This window comes from Rhopalosiphum maidis, chromosome 2 (genome assembly GCF_003676215.2).
Source record: "Rhopalosiphum maidis isolate BTI-1 chromosome 2, ASM367621v3, whole genome shotgun sequence".
NCBI classification, from domain to species: Eukaryota; Metazoa; Arthropoda; class Insecta; order Hemiptera; family Aphididae; genus Rhopalosiphum; species Rhopalosiphum maidis.
In genome coordinates this window covers 76,284,611-76,306,586 of record NC_040878.1, presented here as the reverse complement: position 1 = coordinate 76,306,586, position 21,976 = coordinate 76,284,611, and the positions used below count along the sequence as shown (strand labels likewise).

General features: G+C 24.0%; 1 protein-coding gene across 6 annotated transcripts in view; it reads right to left on the bottom strand.

The window, feature by feature from the left end:
* Positions 1–7,931: 7,931 nt before the first annotated feature.
* The window catches only part of LOC113554114 (proton-coupled amino acid transporter-like protein CG1139), a 28,062-nt gene continuing 14,017 nt past the window's right edge, over positions 7,932–21,976 (bottom strand). For 2 of the 6 annotated variants that reach the window (XM_026957816.1, XM_026957815.1), the window contains exons 2-9: positions 17,567–17,805; positions 17,341–17,491; positions 14,169–14,293; positions 13,793–13,877; positions 11,142–11,414; positions 10,879–11,057; positions 10,643–10,815; positions 7,943–9,429 (exon numbers count right to left, since the gene is read on the bottom strand). In XM_026957816.1, the coding sequence (XP_026813617.1) occupies positions 9,104–9,429; positions 10,643–10,815; positions 10,879–11,057; positions 11,142–11,414; positions 13,793–13,877; positions 14,169–14,293; positions 17,341–17,491; positions 17,567–17,721 (1,467 nt within the window). In that variant the 5' untranslated portion in view covers positions 17,722–17,805 and the 3' untranslated portion in view covers positions 7,943–9,103. Of the gene's footprint in view, positions 9,430–10,642; positions 10,816–10,878; positions 11,058–11,141; positions 11,415–13,792; positions 13,878–14,168; positions 14,294–17,340; positions 17,492–17,566; positions 17,806–20,761; positions 20,963–21,976 lie in introns of those variants that run through there. The other 4 variants (XM_026957814.1, XM_026957813.1, XM_026957810.1 and 1 more) reach the window with 3 other exon arrangements.

Here is a 21,976-nt window from a genome sequence, read left to right as displayed (position 1 = left end):
ATAGACATACATATTCTTAAAGTTATAACCAAACTAAGTTTTATACTAGATAAATTAAATTGTATATATTTGTGCATTGCTGTGTCAAATAGATAGGAGTTATGACTTATTAAACATAATTTATAATTAGTAATCATCAAGTCCAATTTTACTTATTATTTCTATTATGTTTTAGATTAAAGTACTTTTATAGAATAGAATTATTATTGTATAATTATTATATATCAATGCATTTAAAAAAAAAAAATCAATTGATTTAAGTGATCCAACCTAATCTATTTAGCGCTTTAAATAACAAAAAAACTATATTTTATATAAGTATACAATTTCATAGAAAAATTTAAGCTTTTGTTAACTTACTTCCTAAATGTGATTTTATATTTTTGATTCAAAATTAATAAAAATATAAAGCGTAAAATCTTAAGGTTATAACTTAAAATTTAAATCCAATCAACAAATCATAATTAAACCATTGCTTTTGAGTCGTTGAAAATATTATTGCTTAAAAAATCAAATAAAAAATCGTGAGTAACATGATAAAGCAAATCAGGGATCAGCGTTATAAATTCATCATTAGATCTGAAAAATCGGTGTTAAGTTCGAATCTAAAGTATTATAATCAATAATTACTTTTATAATGATATAATATATACTTAAAAAAGGTACCAAATATGATTTTTATTACAACATAATTGAATATGATTTGGTAATTTTCTATTTAAAAATAAAAATACAGTTGTTATTGTTTTATTTTGTATTTATTTGTATAGTTCACAATATTATTAATCATGTAATAAACATTTTCTATATTTTAGACAAAATTTCTTATAGTTTTTGTTTTATTTATTATTTCAAATTTATCCTTTTTTTTATCATATAAATATTAACTGTACGTATATGATATACGTATAGATACGTTAGATATACATATATGTATTTAATACGTGCCATGTGATTTGATGATTTAAATATAATCACCACATAGCGCTCGAAAATAACGATAAAAATTATTATTTACACATAATCGATTCACTGAGATAACGTTTGAATAAATTATGTAATACAAAATACTTCAAGGTTTATTAATTATAATTATGATGGTAAGTTGGCAAATATAATATGTACATGAATTTATACTGATAAATTTAAATTTAAAATCCCTCAAAGCTCCAATCTTGCAGAGTAATATTGTCAATTGGAAGTAATGTAAACGAGGATATAAGTAGCTAAAAAGTAAAAATCATATCAGCAAGATACATAATTCCCCATAATTATAAGCCGGTGATCCATTTATTTTAACGTAAGATACTTGTTATTTCAAAAACTAATTTTTTTATGTAATTAGAATCATTAAAAAGTATATTTTTTTTTATAAAATATTACATTTTAGATTTTGAGCGGAGCGATAAATACATTGATTTTACATTAATGTATTATTTTTGTGTATGTATATAAGTATACGCGATAAGTAGACGATAAAATATTTTGATTTTCAAAAATGAGTGTGATGACTGATAACAAATTGGATCTAGTTTGTAATTTAAGGAGCTAAATTTTATCAGTACATTTTTTATAATCGAAAAAATCAAAATAAATTAAGGGAAACATGGGGATTTTTTATGAATCTAATTTTTAATAAAATCGATTTTATCTTTTTTGGCATAACTCAAGGACGAATAATCGTAGATACTTGAAATTTTTACCTAATATCTACCCTACCACTTTCTATTTACAATAAAATTTTCAAAATATTTCTATTTTTTTAAGTTATTTATAGGCATGAAAAATATTCGATTCTTTATTAGTTTTTTTTCTTGTATGCCGATTAAAAATTATTTGCTGGTTCAAAATTCTTGAAAATTTTATTCTAAAATCTTTAGAAATTTTAATTCAAATTTTATTGCAATTACTTATTTAAACGAAAAATAACGCTTTTAATTTTTTTATTATGACTTAAAAATAATCACAGAAACTTAAAACTTTTACGTATATATATTTTATCGTATAACGCTCTCCTCCTTTTTAAACAAATCTATTTATATTGTAAATTGAATTAATTGTCCATTATTTAAAAATAAATAAATAAGAGTATTTGAATATTTTGATACAATATACATACAATTTAGAAATGTGTGTACTAATTATATAATTATTATAATAAAATAACTAAAAAATTCGTTTGACGATCAATTATCCTAATAACCAATTGTATTCACGATCAATTGGCCCGTGATCAATTGTTTGCGACTAATTCACTAGATACCCTACTTGCTTATTTTTTTTACTATTTTTTTATCATTATACTTTTTAATTGTTTACCTTTTTTAATGAGAACGTGCATTATTCTTAATTCTATATTCTAAGACAGAATATTTTTTAGTGTACCTACTTAGATATATAAAAATCGAATTTCGGACGACTAATAGTAGTATTCAAATTTCAAAGTTTTGATCAACGGAGTAATGCTAGGGTACGCCATAAAATGATGGTTCACTACTCCACTCTTCTAAACTTTAAACTTTAAATACTTATAAACTAATAGACTACTTTTGACATTACTACTATCAACATTTGAAATTAAAAACATGTATTGTCATTCAAAGAGGTAAAAACTAAAAATAATTAAATAACATTGATAAAAATATGTATAATTTTTTTCCAAAAATGTTTTTTAGGTAATAATAACGACTTAATAATTAATAGTATGTAAAAAAATGTTAATGTTTTTTGAAATAATGAGTTTTTTACGTTAAATTGATTACTTTGTATAACGTATAATTTGAATTTGATAAAATTGTATAGGTACTGTTTCCTAGTCTCTTGATTAAATAATATGTATTCAAACTAACTAGGTGCATATATAATTTATATTTCAAACAAAGTATAGTTACCTATAAAAATCTATCAATAACCTATTATATAATACCTAACTACTACAGTTATTATTGTATTAGTTATATTAAATACAATTATTGAGTCTTGTCAATCCAGTACGTATAGGACCATAATATTAATGGATTATCGAAAAAACTAGACTTTTAAACAAAAATCGGGTAAAAATGAAAATGTATTTATTTTTATTACACATTTTTATTGAATTATATGTGTAGATGTAATTAATATTTAATATCACTAACAAGTGACAAACTTACTACTTTTTTTGAAATTTTAACAATATTATTTTTAATAATACGATTCAATTCAATTAAATTATTAAAGCAATAATCCATTAATAAAATTTTACTGACGCAGCAGTGTCGTATTTACGGGGGAGATATGGAAGATAGATCCCCCCATTGATCTTTTTTTACTTGATAGGTTTAATAATATCGTACATATATTACAGAAATACAGAATAAAATTATTGAAAACGCTACATTTTATTATAATATTGAAATTTTAAGAATTTGGAAATATTATGGTTGATGGCCGTAGTCAATACACGACACTGCTAAATTATGTATATGATTGAAAACAATTCGTATTGTAAATCGTTAAATTCCGTCAATTGACAATAACAATCCGGCTATTATTATGCTTTTAATAAAAGCGTTTGGTTGCTATTTCAAAACATATTGCAAGGCGAATGTATATTGTATATATAAATAAGCATTCTAAATAATAAGTTCTAATAATTAAATGGTATATAAATAATAAAAAAAATTCAACACCAAATGAGTTAATAAATATGAGTTACTCACAATATGAGTTAATTATTTTTACATTTATTATTGCATTAGTTCATTTTTAATCTAGCATAATAATTCACTATTCATTATAATCGAATACTCGCGTTAGTGCCAGTTCCATCTAGGCAAACTAGGCAGCTGCCAAGCGGTCTTTAGTTCTTTACCTTCTCAAGGTCCAGTCCCCCGGCCAAGTACCAAAAAAAGGCCCTACCTTAGTAGCTGTATTGAGACCACGAGACCTTAAAGTTCGGAGCACTGGCTGGTGCATTATTTTTTACTGTTTTGATTTTTCGTCCTATACATATATATATATTTGTATATTTATCAATAAGCACTAGATACTAATGTATTCTTATGGTTTTCTCCATTTTATAAAAAAATGACAATGAATAATAAATCTTCAAAACAAAAAAATACAGTCTAATATATTTATGTAGGTTTATTGATAATAAGTAAATAAATTTTCAACATTTTTGAGAAACGGTATAGTAATAGTAAGTGTACCCCCCGTCACCCTTTAAGGAAATTATATGTTTACCAACGTATATCCCCCCTTAGACAAAATCCTAAATACGCCACTGTGACGCAGTGCTGGAATATCAAGACTCTTGTATGTCTATATAGCATACTTAGCCTTGGCATTATTCAACGGATTGTGGAATATTTCGTAAATAAATGAGATACACTATATACATTGTCTACATCCAACAGATATGTTTCAATATATCTTTTGAAGTTAAATACGCTATGCCCTGGACTCTATGACCTAGAGATACAGTAGTCTGATCTGTTGATCGAAGGTCATTTCTACATAATTTAGTTAGCTAGTATCCACTTATATAGGTAATTTATGTAACATTGTATAAAATGTTTTCGACTACAGAATTTGCTTAGTCACATTATTTTTACAAATTATTTTAGCTAATTTGGTATGTAAATAATATTAGTTACAGAATATTTTAATAACGTGTAAAATAATAATATAAATATATCAATGAATCAAACTGTTAGCTTTTTTTTTTTAATTATATTGTGTTTCATATTCATAAACCTACTTATACTATATATTCAGCTATATCCTTTATTGTTAATTATTGAGATTTATATAATACTGAATTTTAATAAAAAAAAAAAGTAAGATTAGTTTATTTAACAATCAGATATTATTAGGGTTTAAAATTATTTCATTAACTCTATAACATGGTTTTAAAATAATAGATAATAATAATTTATAGCACAATGTACCTTCTATTAATCATGATATACACTTTTAAATAATAAATTTACAGCTGTTTATGTATATTAATATTATCAAAACGAATGTGCTCTGTAGAATTAAAATAATAAGATAACTAATATTTAATTTAAGCTATTAATATTTTCAACTAATTATTCAACTTTGAGCAAGTATGAATATTTGCAGTGTAATTTGGCATGAGAAAATGAATATTTTTTCCAATTTATTGATAGTTAAATACCTTTGAACAGCACATTTTTAACACGTGTTCAAAAATTTGATAAATCCAATATACACGTGACTAATGAAAGGCAGACATATTTTCCTCGCCGTTAAATAATATACTCTTATACATACAATCACACGCTACACGTCATTTCCTATTATTATTATTCAGGTGAGTAATTTTATTATTATATACTTGTATGATATGAATTACGTTTTATCATTTGTAGATAGTTTGAATACATATTACTTATCTTTAATCGACACTCATAAACAGTACATATACAACACTTTCAAATTCAAATTATATGTCAAGTTAAATAGAACTTTGTGATTCGATAATATCTATACATAAAAGATACAAACATGTTTCTACATTATATTATATAAATCTAATACAGTAATACATATACAAGTATAAATGTTTAATATAATACATATAATATACAATGTACCCCACACAGAACTGAGATCTAAAAGCTTTTATTCATTTTAAAATAGTGAAGCCAATGATAATTAATAACCCACATGATCAAATTATGGTATACATTATACATGTAAATCATCAGGACATAATTAATATTGTAAATATATAGAATAATTTGTTTGCAATTAAAATAATTGAATATAAATGTTTAGAAAAATTAAATATTATTATATCTACTTAATTAAAATACTACTGATAACATACTAATGAGTAATGACATATGACAATTTGTTAACATTTATTTTATCATCCACCAAGTCTTAAATACGACCCCATAAAACTAGAATAATTAGAATGTGGATTTTTATATATTTTCATACATTTTTTTGAGACTATACATTTCGATGGGATTATACGAATAAGAGATGACGATAATTTGTCAGAGAACTCATAAGAAAAAGTTTATTAATGTATTATGCATATTGAAGATTTTTTCATAAGTATTAAGAAGCTTAATTCATGCCTTCATGGGCCATGGCATATTGTATAGAAAAGTATTTTTTTTCTTTTTAATAACTAGATTTGTTTATGTATAAATACATAGGGTTAGGCTAATTTTCATTTAAATATTCAATCTCGTCAAAATTTAACATAAAAAAGTGTTTAAGTTGCAGTAAAAATACAACTTTCGAGAAACCTTATAGGTAGTGTTAGAAAATTTCATGAAATTTAAAATTGTGAAATATTTCAGTAATATACTGAGTACTGGATAAATGTTGGTAAACTAATGAGTAATGACTAATAATAATTTGTATTCCAATTTATGATAAATCAGTAACTAAATATTAAACTTGTATACCTACACTATTACACTACATCATAATAGTTATAACTTTATAATAATAAACCATGTGTCTATGTATATTTACTTGTTATAAACGTATACTTAAATTACAACGTTTAAATTACGATAATAAAGCATTGACCGTCAATAACAGTATAATAAAAATATTATATTTAAGTTTAAGTCTTAATAATAGTACCATCATACATGATACATTGTTTGTCAACGTCGTCGACAATAAGTCATTTCCTAGGAAAAAAACCAAGTTTCGCTATAATACTATAAATAGTCGAAAATAAGATCCAAAATAGTATAAATATATCAACCATGATACTCATTTTAATGATTTTACCTAAAACTTTTAGATTATATAATTAATAATTGATAAACAACCATCATTAGTATCAATAGAAAAAATTTCAATGTTTTACGTTTTTGTGAAATATTTCAGCATATAGTGAAATATTTCATACTTCAAACACTACTTATAGGTTACAAATTTAGAAAAATTTAATATTGAACTACTGGGAAGTATAAATATGATTATTAAAATTAAAAATATCTATTAAAACTATTAAATTCTAATATGAAGTTATATGTTACATAAAAAATTTAAATATAATATCTACCTTATTGAATATTTTTAAATTATTTATATTAAGCTTGTAAGTCTTGGCTTTAAAAATTGAACATTTTACAAAATTTTATTTTCAAAATAATTTTCAAATATTCGTGATTTTAATGAATTTGGTAAAAATTTGAACCAAAAAGTTTGTAAAAAAAGTTTAGATATCTATAAATAGTACAAATAAAAAGATAAAATGTTTTAAAAACTATGTCATATTTAATAAATGCTAATATGAATATTTCATATTTACAATTACTAATTTTTAATTAAAAATAAAAAGAATTTGTCGAAAATTAGTTTTCTAAAATGTTGAAATTATGAATCTAAATTATAGTGTGTCAGTTATTAAACTCGTCGTGACGGCATTTGGCAACTTATTGATACATCTACTTCTTAAATTTGGATATAAATTAATTAATAATCATAAAATTATAAAATTAATTAATATATACAATTTTCCCTATCAATTTAATCTTGGATTTATTTACGAGTACATTGCTAAATAATCAATTGTATATACATATTATCCATCAACATTAAAACTAAATATTAAGTATAGGTAAAATAATATTTATAATGTTTAGATGTTATTTTAGTATTCATCCAAATTCTTTATTTTTTTTTTTTAATTAATAAAATAATATTAGCCTTCAAATAAGTTTAGATACGCACACATTTATAATTAAGGAAAAGAACCGATTCATTTGATAATTCAAAACAATATAATAATATAAAAGGATAATTAATTTATAGATAAAATAAAACAACCTAGTCCACATTATAAGTTATAACACATGTAAAATCACTTCTAAATAATAATATTAAAACTATAATTTTATTTTTTAGACCTATTGAATAACATAAAATATATTATAATACAATTCAAAACAATAATTTATGTAAAATTGATTTATAAATATTTACCTATAAGCAATAACTAACTTTTAGGTATAACTTAAACTTTGAATAATTCGAGTGTGTATAGACTATATTATGCAACTGATATATAATTACAATAGTTATTTTTGAAAATAATTTTTGTTGCTAACAAAACGTGAGCATCATACAATAACAAAATATAGTAATAACTTAAAAAATATTTATAAAAAAACAGGGTAAAATGAAGAAAAATCAAGAATTGCAATTATTAAGGGAACCATATTTACCTACATAATACTTTGTATAGGTACTGCTTTGAGCAGAGTGGCGGCGGCGACGGGAAGGAAAAACATTTTATAACTAATCATATTCAATATATATCGTATATACAATTTAACGTTATATCTACGCTATTTTGGTCTTATACAACATCATAAAAATTTATAAAATAGTATTATGAGTACTATAATTCTGATCATGTAATATTCAATACCGTACGTAATGACTATCGATTCTACTCAGAGTTGGATAAAAAACGGTATTTTATTCGAAAGTCAAAAAACGTAATGTCTTATGTTTTATTTGACTTAAACATGGTTTGTTTTTAATTCAAATTAATTTATAGATAATATTGTAATTTAGGAATTTAATAAAATCGATTAATATTTTATAAATATAGTGTAATGTAAATGATATACAAGTATACATATAATGTAAAAAAAAAATCGTCCTTTTACAAATTCGGTTAATTATGTTCTTAAAGAACTTTAACTAACTCCTATAAATACACATCAAATGTATTTTTTATTGTACATATTTCAATTATTACAATTAAAAAAGTGTATTTTTCAAATTTTGTCTCACAACATGCGTATAAATAAAATTGTTTTGTATATGAACCTTGTTTAATACAATTTTGCTTAAAACAGCCGACCCTGAATTACTATTACAATTTAAAATATAAATAATATTATAAATTTTATAAAAAATATTAAATATCCACGACCCATATATCATATTATATACCTACTTATATAATATTATTTACGTGTGCGCGAGGTATAACGATCGTATAGTGATAGGGGTACACGAGTGTGCGAGTAAATTCGATGACAACGTCCGCGAGCGACAACGTTATGTATCACACGACGCCGCTGGTGTGCAAGGTGGACGTTCAGTGCGCCACCAGTACAGTGTAGTTGCCAGTGGTGGTGCTATTGGTGACCGCGGCGGCGGTGACCACCACTTTCTGGAACGCGCCAAATATCTCGTAGACGCTCGCGTACGTGCCGGTAACGAACCCGAGCGCGCCCAACACCAACGTGGTGCAGTTCATCACCAATTTCCAGCTGAACAAGCCGTAACCGTTACCACCATCATTGGCGCTGGTGACCGCCATATGGCATAGCGGCGGGAATATCAGCGCCAGGAACGTGCTGGCCACGGCACCCATCATCGATATGAAGAGACTCAGATGTGGTATAACGTCAGCCGCGATGACTGCAACACGCAAGATAACGCACACGCGTTATATTATAATAACATTGTGTATACCTATGTTATTTATTAGCGGGGCTAAGAAATTCTAGCAAATGCATATATATATTATTTTTTTTTTTTTTTTGATAAGTCATAGAACGTCGAAAGTAAGATACAAATTGTTTCACACATTCCTGATGTTGTACAAGACTTTCTATTTTGATAATTTACGTATATTAACGGTTTCTAATGCTATTTTGCTAATTTAGAGTTTTAAGTACAGCTACTAATTATAGGCATATTTTTGTATAGTAAAGAAAATAAATAATATAATTTTAATAAAGTAAGATGTAAATATACATGTATTTTAAATCTATGTATATATAAATATTATGTAAAAAAATAATTTTAAGTTTTTCTTCATATACATATTTATATAGAGTGGGATAGTTAGTCTACATTCGGTAAAAATACCATATTAAAATTCGAAATACTGCTAGCCCTATAACTGATGTGAATTTTAGAAAATGAAGATATTGTAGTCATGTACTTAAAATTTCCAGTTGTCGTATTCTTTCTCCAAATATTTATGAGAACTGATCCAGCTATTTTCAATTTTCCATACTTCAATACGAACAGCAGAATGAAAATAGAACTTTGTCATATCTTACAACTACAATTTGTTTTATTAATATTTAACGCTTTTAAAATGTTAAATAATATATATTTTTTTATTTTTTTCTCTAATAGACTTTAAGATACCGTCAGCAAATACTAAACTCTATCTTGCACGGCTACACATTACAAGTATTACCCATATGGACGTATATAAATATAACGTATTACTGTATGTGATCATTATGATATTATACAATATCAAGAATCAAGAATACAATAAGGCACCACGTACACGTGTTGTGTTAAGCACTCATAATTCGTAAATAGATACCTACAAGGCAGAATATATCAATACGAAACTAAAAATATGTTGACATAAAATCCTAATAAATCCATAACATGAATGAAATATCATAAGAGTTTGAACACGTGAACTAGACGTTTTCTTATGATCTGGCACGTAACCTACAGAAAAGATTTTCATTCACGCCAATCATGTCAATAGGTACTTACGTTAAAATTGTACATATAATAAGCATATGTATCATCAAAGCATAAAATAAAATTATAAGCCCTATTTTAAAATTTAAATAAATAATCAATAATAATTACTAACAAGTAATAAGCACCAGTACTACACGTAACCCAGTTTCCCAAAGTAAAGGTGATCTAAAAGGCCCAAATTTTTTTTCGACTTTTGGCCATAAGATTTCAACTGGTACGTAGAATTGCAATGTATAAGTGCATATAATACCAAACATCATACTCGAAATTACAACTTTAGATAACCTGTAAAATACAATGATATATTTGTACAATAAATTTGGTTTTAAAATCATATAAAATACTTACAAAAATTCTTCAGGTAAATTCAAAGTAAGGCTACCTCGTACTGAATCTCCAAATCTTAAATACCCCATAAAACCGGTAAGAACTATAAGACTCGTAACAATTACCATGCCTACGTTCAATACTCCGAATGGAGACGAAAATTGTTTTGGTTTTTTCATTTCTTGCTCTAATGGTAAGACCTGAGAATAATAATAATAAACATCAGTTATAAATTTAAAAAATAGATATATATTTACTATAAAATTGTATTCTGCAAAATTTACCAAACTAATTCCTTCGAATGAAAAAATACTGGTACCAAAAAATAGAGGTATGGTTGTCCAATGAGCAATAGCGGATCTTGAAGATAATGGTGGTAGATCAATAGTACAATAGTACAGAATTACAACTAAACCCACAAGCATACACATGTTTGCTATTGCAGACAACCGTGCAATGAATTTTAAACTTCTGATAAGCGATGAAATCATTATAGGAACCATTGATATTAATATACTGATGTGCACGTCTAATTGTATATTATACCAACTCAACACCTAAAAACACATATTAACATAAGTTAAATTTGTTTTTTTTAACTACTGCTGGTATTCCAGTACGAAGTATTAATGATTAATATCCTGTTACTGCAATATTATGATTACCTATTTATTATTAATAAATAAAAAATTAAATAAAGTTGAACAATTATTATAAAATTAATGTGCTAAATTACAGTAGCGTCGCGATAATCCGAACATAGGCTAATTCGAAATACGTAGTAATCTGAACGGCTTCGAGTGTACATTGCCACTATTTTAAAATTGCTTATGTACAACAATAAAATAATAATCATAAGAATTGTTACGACGACTGCATATCACACGTTTGTGTCGTTAAGATTTCATACGTCGATATCAATTGTTTGTCGCATGTCATACATTATAGAGATTTCATTTTTTTTCGAAAAATGTAAATGAAAATGATCACACCCTGCAATTTTGTAACAGAATCAAAAGTAACCCGAACGAATTGGTAATCCGAACAACCCCTTTTCCCAATTCCCTTCACATTACCGTGAAGGCACGACTCCAAGGGGGGGCACTGGGGCCATGAACCCCCAAGCCTTTCAAAAATGTTTAATTTCTTAATACATATTTGATATTTGAATTATTTTTCTTTGTGAACATTAAACCCCGATTATTAAACTAGATATCTAACAATTTTAATTTACCTGAAAAAAACATATGATATTAAAATATATGGTGTATATCATAATATAGAAATGTATTGCTCCCTCGTTGGACCTTAGACCGCGTGACGGTGACGGTGGCGTAAACTAATTTGTAAAAAAGACCATTACTGTAATTTGCCTATTGGTCAATAGTTATTACTTATTAGTCATAACATTGTAACATGTTACTAGCCTTATAAATATTATTTTTCGACGACCAGTTCACGTATATCGTATGTAATTGTGATGCTCAAATATTTCTTACTATAAGATTTCATTTACAAATATTAGCTACACTCCCAGTCAGTGTTGCTTCGGCTGAGAGAAGTTTTTCGACTTTATGCAGAGTCAAAACTTGGCTTCGATCAAGGATGGACGAGGATTGTTTAACAAGTTTATGTTTATTAAATGTACATCAAAATATTAATGTTTATGACAAAATTGATGATATAATAAAAATATTTGCGAAATAAAAAAAAAGAAGGTTGGAGTTTGTAATCTAAAAATTAAAATATAATAAAACCAAGCATAATCTATATTGTTTAAGTATAAGAGGTTATTTATTAACAAACTTGCATTCCAGGTTAACGTATTATCTAAGCGACTAAGCCCCCTCAATAATTTAGTGATAGCTAAAAAAAATGGCTCCCCCCAACCAAGTCTCTGGAGCCGCCCCTGTTACTGTGACGCTACTGAATAGTAATTTACCTACTCATATTTTAAATATATATTTATTTATAACCTATATTCTATTACATTGCAAATTATGTAATTGATTAAAATATAGTAAATTCTAGCGTATCTTTATTGTTAATATAGATTATAGGTAAAATTACTTAAATATAATATGACTTTGGCAATTGTCAAAAAACTTAGGGGACGTCATACCTATATTGTCACTGAAACATACAACATATTACATTTGAGTTCGTCAGAATCAATTTTGAGTTGTTAGCTTTAATATTAAAGTTCATTAGCCTATATTATCATACTTGGTTAAGAACATTATCTATGTAAACATTGAATTTTACGGTATTTCAATTTTTAATCGAATTAAAATAATTTTAAATTTGTATTATATTATGTACTTACTCAAAAATCACTTAAAAATGAATGTACCTACATACATTTTGTATAAGAATATTTTAATTATTTTAAATTTGAAGTATAAATTGCATATAATATACTTTTGGTGTTAATTACACAATTAAAATTAATTAATAATATTATAAAAATCATAAATAATAGTAATAAAGTATTATATTATATACAAGTAAGTATATTTATAAACATAAAAGCAATTTGATACGATATTCTAATTTATTTAACTTTTTGTAGAATATAAATTTGTATAAATATGTATTTTTATTTTCAGCTAATAAACAAAGAGCTAAAATGTAATAATGTGGTGTTAATAACATTAAAAGACTGTTATAATACTCGTTGAAATTATTTATAATTTTAATTATAAAGAATTTTGTATAGTTTATAATTCCTGATTTATTTTTGAAAACCAACCACAAATAAAAATTAATATCTTATTATAAGTTTGCTATTAATTATTATACAATATAAATTATCGTGAATTTACTTGTTTAATATTATCGTTATCGCGAAAATGATACGATATCTCCACATTTAAATAAAGTAGAAAAAATATGATATAGAAAAATACATTTTGAAAACAATAATTTACTTTACCTGTTGAATAGATTTTGATACAAAGAGAATATAAACACAACAAAATCCCAACTGAGTGATGACTATAAAACTATTTACACTATTCCTGTACAACAAAATAAACATATTTACGTAATTAGTAAATCATATTACAAAATATGTACATATACATAAAAATATAATTTTATTAACGAAACAATTTCAGCATTATTATTAGTTAGGAATAATTCTTTAAAAAGTTATGACTATTGAGAAATATCAATTTTACAGTGATCGCAATATTAAATTGAATAATTTATTACATTATGTGTTAGTATAATTATTGTAAATCAACATATTTTAATGTTTTATATATAAAAATATGATTAGTTATATAAGTTAGCTGATTGCCACTAACCGGAAAAACACTGAGTAACTTTGAAATCGCTGTGGTCCAGTTTGAAAAGATAATTCTACTGTCTCGGCAAATTGTGGATTATGTTGTAATTTAAGTTTTTCTTTAACACTTTTTGAACACTGCACCTAAAAATATCGTTTTATTTAATAGGTATGTAATATTATTATATAGTTAGTTTTAGTCCAGCACAGAGTGATTCACCAAGCATACTCATTTCCATTTTTTATTTTAATCATACTTTTATTCAAATTATGATTTTTGGAATTTTTTAATATTAATACTTAGACCCTATCATCAAATACTTTTACTGTTTTATACTATTCGTTGGTGATACAATGTTCATATTTCAAATAAGAACCATCCTTTTTTACTTTAATTGTTAATTAAATGATTTTTTTTGAAAATATAGATATAAATCAAATGAATTGTTTCTACGTTTCTTAATGTATTAAAAATAAATATTAGTCCATAGTAAGTTTAAAAAATATGACCTTAATATAGCTTTGATGATTTAAAAATTATAATAATTAGTTATTAATTAAAACAAATATGTTACTAAATAAAAATTTGTGTCATAAAATGTATTAATAAGGATTATTTACCTTAGTGCATTAAGTTTGATAACTCAGAAACTACTCAGACACTGAGATCATCAACATTTTCAAAAATATTATGAACGCCATATACCCGTATGTTTGTCTGCGCTAGCAACGTAAACGTACAACAGCAATTTTATATTATTATTTTTAATACTAGAATGAATTAACTCATTACCAATAACTTTATAGTACCCAGGTGCATAATCTGTATTTTTATGTTAGTTCTTTTTCATCATTTCAATTTTTAAGTGAGTTATGAGCATTTTTATACTGTACTCATAATTTACTTATAAATTGAAATTTTGTAAAACACTAATCTAGAAACACAATTAATGTTCTCAAGTGCATTTAATTTTAATAATAGTTCAATTCACTCTATTATTAAAGCAAATAATATAAAACTGATTTTGCTTAACTCAAATTTACTATGTTATACGTTTATACGCGAAGGTTATATGGCGTCTCCTTAACAATTTACAACAAAAAAGATGGTTCTTATTTGAAAAGAAAATTTTATATGAAAGCGTGGTCTTGAATAAGTATACTTCATAATTCCAAAAATTAGAATTGGTATGAATAAATAAATCAATAATTAATAATATTAAAGGGATCGATTATGTTTGGTGAATCAACTTATCAACCTATGAATAGGTAATAAATATTTTCTTTCAAGTTTAAATACATAAAAATAACTATACATATTGAAATATAAAAATATTGTCCTGAAATGCCATGAATAACACAAAATCTATAATCCCAAAATAGCTAGGAATAAGTTAAAAATTGGTCATTGATAATTTATTTTATTTTCTAGTTATTAGATACAAAAAATTTGGAAAATAACTACGTAAAACCTATCTGAAAATATTCAAAAAGTCGTATAATTATATTTATTATGTAATTTGTAAACAATAAATAACCTAACTGGCCATCAACTAGACCAAAAGCAGAGAAAACACACCTATTCATTATCAGCTAGGAAAGTACCTAATTATAAAATAATCTAAGTTTTGAAAAAATGTAATAAGAAGTTAATTTAATAAGCACCTAATATTATATAAACGTATAAATACTCGAGTGGCCTTTAGTTTTGTTTAGAATCATTTTAATTAGTGTTAATTTAATATTAATTGTTTCATGATTTAACATTTATTTTGGCACACCAATGGCATCCTTTAGAACCATTTTCTCCATATAAAAATACTTTGTACTTCGTTGTATATACATTTATTATATTAAATTTGAAAAAGAGTTTATTATTTGTTAACTATAAATTATAAAACATACCCACACTACAACTGTTACCTACTATACAACTATACACATTTAATACATTTAATTTAAAGATCATATTTTAAAATATTTTTCAACATTTTTTGATTCTTTGAAATCTAAAGAGACCAGGAAGTTCTAAGATTGCAAATAAATAAGGAGTGCATTATTTTATCAAACTGATAACCCATTAACTTTTGCATTATGAAATGGTGTTATTTATAATTAAATAAATAAATATAAATAATTTGAAATAATATTAGAATGAGAAATTTGAAAAAATTATTTATTTTATCAAATCAGATTTCAAATAGTAAATTCTATTAATTCTTATTAATATTTTAACATTATTAGTTATTTATAAAATTATAAAAATTATTTATTAAATTATTTCAAATCAGTTATTATTATTTTTACTTAATATCTTTAAAAAAATGTTGTTTGTAAGAAAAAATCTTAAAAAATTTAACGTTTTTGAAAATATTTCTTTTAGATAATTTTAAATCGTTACAAAACGTAAATTTTTATGTTTTTTCTAATTTTTACCGTTAACATTTTTTAAGTTTTTTACATTTAAAATGTAAAATACATTTTCTAAAACGTTCATAATTTTTTAAATAATGAGTGGCTCCGTTAAATCGATTACCTACAGGTATAAGTATTATATGTATAATATTATAATGTAATAGGTATATTAAATAATAAATACTATTAATAATTACCTACTCATTAAAGATTTAAAATGCATTATATTTTTATAAATAAGTTATAAAAATGATTTACATGACCAGATTTCCAAAAAAAATTAAATTATACACTAATAATACTTCATTAAAATTATTGTAAAATAAGTAGTTTACGTTACAGTGGCATATTATCTTTAATAGTTGACTATATTGAATGTTCCTTATGTTATTTTTAATTTTTTAATCAAACTTGTTGTCAGTATAAAAATTATTAAAATATGAAATTAAAATTTACTAAAAACAGCTCTCCTTATTTATTCACTTAATATTTATTTAGTTTTAACAACAATATTTAATTATTTATTTTAAAATTGTATTTAAGTTATCTCATAAATTATAATTATATTTAATGTAGGCAGATAATAAACATTTATGCAATTGGTAAAAATCTAAATCATGATTATTTATCAGCAATATAAAAGAATAAAAGTAACTTGTTTCATAAATTACAAAGCTGCAATAGTTACCTACTACCTGAGTTAAAACTTGGTTTTACCATACATAAAAAGTTGAAATACTTTAGTTGAATAAAATAATTTTATAATAATTTCTTACTAATACGTGTTGATTGTAAACACAGATAATTCCAATGATACATGTTAAAATCGGTGACAAAAGTAATCCTCCGTTTTTAAATGCATCTCCCATAGCTAAAATTCCACACCCAACGTTTCCTTTCAACATATTTATCAGTGTATCTAGATAACTAAAACAATTTTTAATGTTTATATAAATTATATTTTATTTTATCAAGAAACGTATTATAGTTTATAGCACTTACGATGTTGGATGTGCAGTTGGATTATAGACTATAGACAATATGCTAAGTCTGTGTTCGGCATTTTCTCTTTTTATCTGTTCGTTTTTCCCATTTGACCGAATATTAACACAATCCGACTTCCATTTCTCTTTGGCCATATTACCGTTCTCAATCATTAAAAGCGACAAAGTCTCGTCGTCTGCGGATTTAGCTGATCTCGATTGTACGGATAATTTGTCACTTTTCTCAGATTGATCACCCTATAAAAGTAAAAATAAGCAGATAATTAACTTTTTAAATTCTATACATTATAATCCAATCACATATTTACACTTTATAAAGTATTAAAATTATTAAATTATTATACTGTTTAAAAAAAAAATTAAAATGATTATTAAAACAACAGGTTAAGTTTATTGGATAATCGCCTAGATATAGATATTTAAGAACCTACTATAAAATGATAATTAAATTTAATTCCAGTTATATTATACAATAACCACATTTCATACAATATTATTTATCAATATTCATAGATTCCGAGCAGATTAAAATAAATACTATACTTAATCAACAATATAAATTATATAATATATATATATCAATTAATATAGATCAATATTAATGGATAACGCTATTTTATCGACGAAACATTGATACTATTAAATATAGATTTCATTTTTAATGATTAAACTATTATAAAATTCAAAACACTTATAGTTTTCTCTGTAGGTGCATTTGAGGAAGTAGAAAAAGAGGATAAATAGATAAATAGATTCAAAACTAGCGTAGTTAAATTTCTATAAAATAATACATTTTTTAGTTATGAACTAAAATAACCATGTATAATCATTCCAAAAATGAGTACTCTGGTATTATAATCTATTTGTATTTTTAACAAAAATACTAAATGTAAGTATTTAAATACATGTACAATCAATGGTTTATTATTAAATTAGGTACTTGTTTATATATAGTTTATAAAATGTATCAATGAAGGTACATAATTATAATAAAATATATATTATATATACTATGCATAAAAATATTGTGACTTTTTTTATATTTGTATAACTTGAATTAAATTTGTGTTGTCTACCATTGTAATTTTTAACTTTAAATTGAAAGCAATTTTTATCTATATTTGTAATAACACTTGTTATTATATTTATATCTACAAAAAATTACGGTATTAAACTATTAAATCAAAATATTTTAAGTATATATATCTACATTTATATTACTAAGTGGATTACATAGATAATAAAAATAAATTCGTATGTGTGCATGTGTAGTGTGTAATTGTATATTGTAAAAACTATCAATACCTAAGTTTATTAAATAATTGTAAATAAATTTTCATTGTTTTATTAAAGTACTAGATAATAGCAAGGCATACGTTCAAGCATGAGTTCTTAGACCTAAGATGTATTTCTACTGAGCTTACATGAATTAACAAAAAGTTAATTAAATAGAAATATTCGCCTGTATTGCGACTTTCAACTATAACTTTTGACACCAACATAATAAGTATCAGCATTCAATGTGACTAATTTCTAATCATAGTTAGCCGTTACAGTACCTACTATTCAATTCTGTTATCATATCATGTGTAATTATTGTTAGTAAATATGAATTGGTTAATGATAATAAATAGATTTGTGTATACATGATGAATGGTTTAATTTAATTGTCATTTACACACCATAATTATAACTTTAAAAATTTAAATACTACTATAAATCATAATTTATTTAACATAGTAAAAATAACTTTTTTTAATATTTATGTAAAGAACTCAAATATTGTAAAACTTTAAAATTAAAATATTATTAACCTATGTTATTGATTTATTAATATTTTTAAATTAATCTATTACATTTCTAGTGAATTAAGTAGGTTAATAGGTATGTGACTAATTAATACCTAAATAATTATATGTACTTACAATGTACATGTAATGCATTTTTAATATAAATATTCATTTGAATTACAATAATTACATACACACATTATAATACACTTTGATCGAAGAAATAATATTTACTAATAGATTATATTTAGAGACAGGTATGCAATTGTATATTTCTATTGATAATAACCTGAGCCTAATAAGTTAGTGGACGAAATTTGATTCTGCATATTTTTGTAGATTTCGTACATTTATAATTATCACAGATATGTTGACATTTTTTAAAAATATAATGCGTATATTGAAAAAAAAATAGTATTAATCTAATATTATTACCTAATAAAAGATATATGCAAATAAAATTAACTATTTTTACCCATACATTGAATGGTTAAAAAAAATGTATAGAAAAATGTTCGATAATAATTTAGTATTTATTTATTCAAATTGTAGAATTTTAATACTAACTATAAAATGAGCTTAAAAACACAGACTTCTGTTAGCTCATTCAATCGAGATTATTGAAAACAAATTAAAGAGGTAACTTGTGCAAAAGGCGTTGAAGTAAACAATACATTTAAGCAAATCATGAAAAAAAATTATTGGTTTTAACAATTATCATACATATCTAACATTATATCTGGAGAAGAGACTGCGATGAAAAAAAATACTAGAACTAACGAGCAATGACTTTATAATATACTTTAAGTATGTCCAATATCTTCTACGGGTATAGAACAGTTTTTCCCGTTCAAAAACATATTTAGTATAAATCGGTTTGTATTTTACTTTGAAAATGTATCCAAGTATTTATTATAAACTATAATTTTCCAGGTAATCCATAAAAAAAATCTACTATTTAATACATATTTAATTAATTGATTATTTATTCATACATTTTTTAGACGAGTAAACTAATTAACAACAAAATGTGCTAGCCAATACACAGTTCATTCAATTATTTCAATTATTTTTAATAATTTACAATTATTTAATACATCATAAAATATTTTATACTAAACTTGTTTCAAAAATTATTATTAAAATAAATATTTTTTTATACATATCATATTTTGCATATTTCAATAATAATGAGTGCATAAACGCATGCATATTTCTTTCGTTTTATTCCGAGCCCTAAATTTATAATATCTGTAAAATACATAATACCAAAAAGTAAGCTAATAATTGTATTTACTAAATAAATGTTTTTGAATTCTAGTCTCTACCAAATTTATATAGAATGATATTCAATAGTTTAATAAAGTAACATGTTTTCTTAAAATTTAAGTTTAAATTCTTACTGATTTTAGGTCGGCAGAAGCCACTAATTTTAAAATGTCATTCCCGTTTATTGATGTAGTAATCTCTTCTGCGGGTAACATGATTATTCCAAATAAAATATCCTGTATGGAAAAAAAATCTTCCTGGGAAACCAAACTTCGCCGAACTACCGAATCAAATAGCGTCTAGTTATGAACTAACGTGACCCTCCATTTGATTAAAAGCAAACAATCGACTATACAGAAATAGTAGGTAAAATTAATGTTAACGAACAATATCGCTCTTCGTATCACCTTGATAAAACCTACCTCTTTAATTTTTCGTACAATCTAATTGAAAAATCAATTATTTTTATAAAGAGCTACTTGAAAATATACATCGTTTATAGATAACTCATAAGTACAACAAATACCAATTTATTTTACTAAAATTTAACTGTATAAATTAGTGTTTAAACTATTACTAAACAGTAAGCACTAGACCCTATGTATTTGATACGAATTCATAAAAAATAAAGTTTATTCATAGAACAGATAGTAGGTATAAATATAAAATATTATGAGTGCAATTAAAATAAATTTAATTATTTTACTACTTAAAAAATTTAAATTATGAGAATTAAAAAAAAGTCTTAGTTAAATGATTTTTATTGCACTGTATTTGAATTTTATTTATGCACAATTAAATAATCCCCTAATAGTCAACAACAGTTTATTGGTTTTTTTGCAGTTACATCTAAAAGAAAAAACAAATTGTATTTTTAGTCAATTTAAAAAAGTAATAAAAATTGTATTGGTACATTTAGGCCATATAAATTTTGTTACATGTTGTAATTTGTAAATCGTAATAGTTCAACCATCATTACAATATCTTTATATTAAATCGTTAATACCTTACTTTACAACTTTATATTAAGTTTTAAAATTGAAAGAACAAAAATAAAAATAAATTTTCTTTTATAGCGATTTTTTTTTTAAATTTATAGTTTAATTATAATTGATAGTATAAGTGAGATAAACTGAAAACGGTGTTCATCAAAAAAGTTGAGGTAACAAACAGGACATTTTGGAAAATCATTAAACAATCATACTAAAAGACTTACTCCCACTTTCAAAAGTGAAAAAATGTATTTTCTTCAAAATTATTAAAATATATTATGTTTACGACAAAATTGTCTATAATACCTATACGGTAGTTGTTCTTCGCAAAATTATCTATAAGTTTATTTCATTATT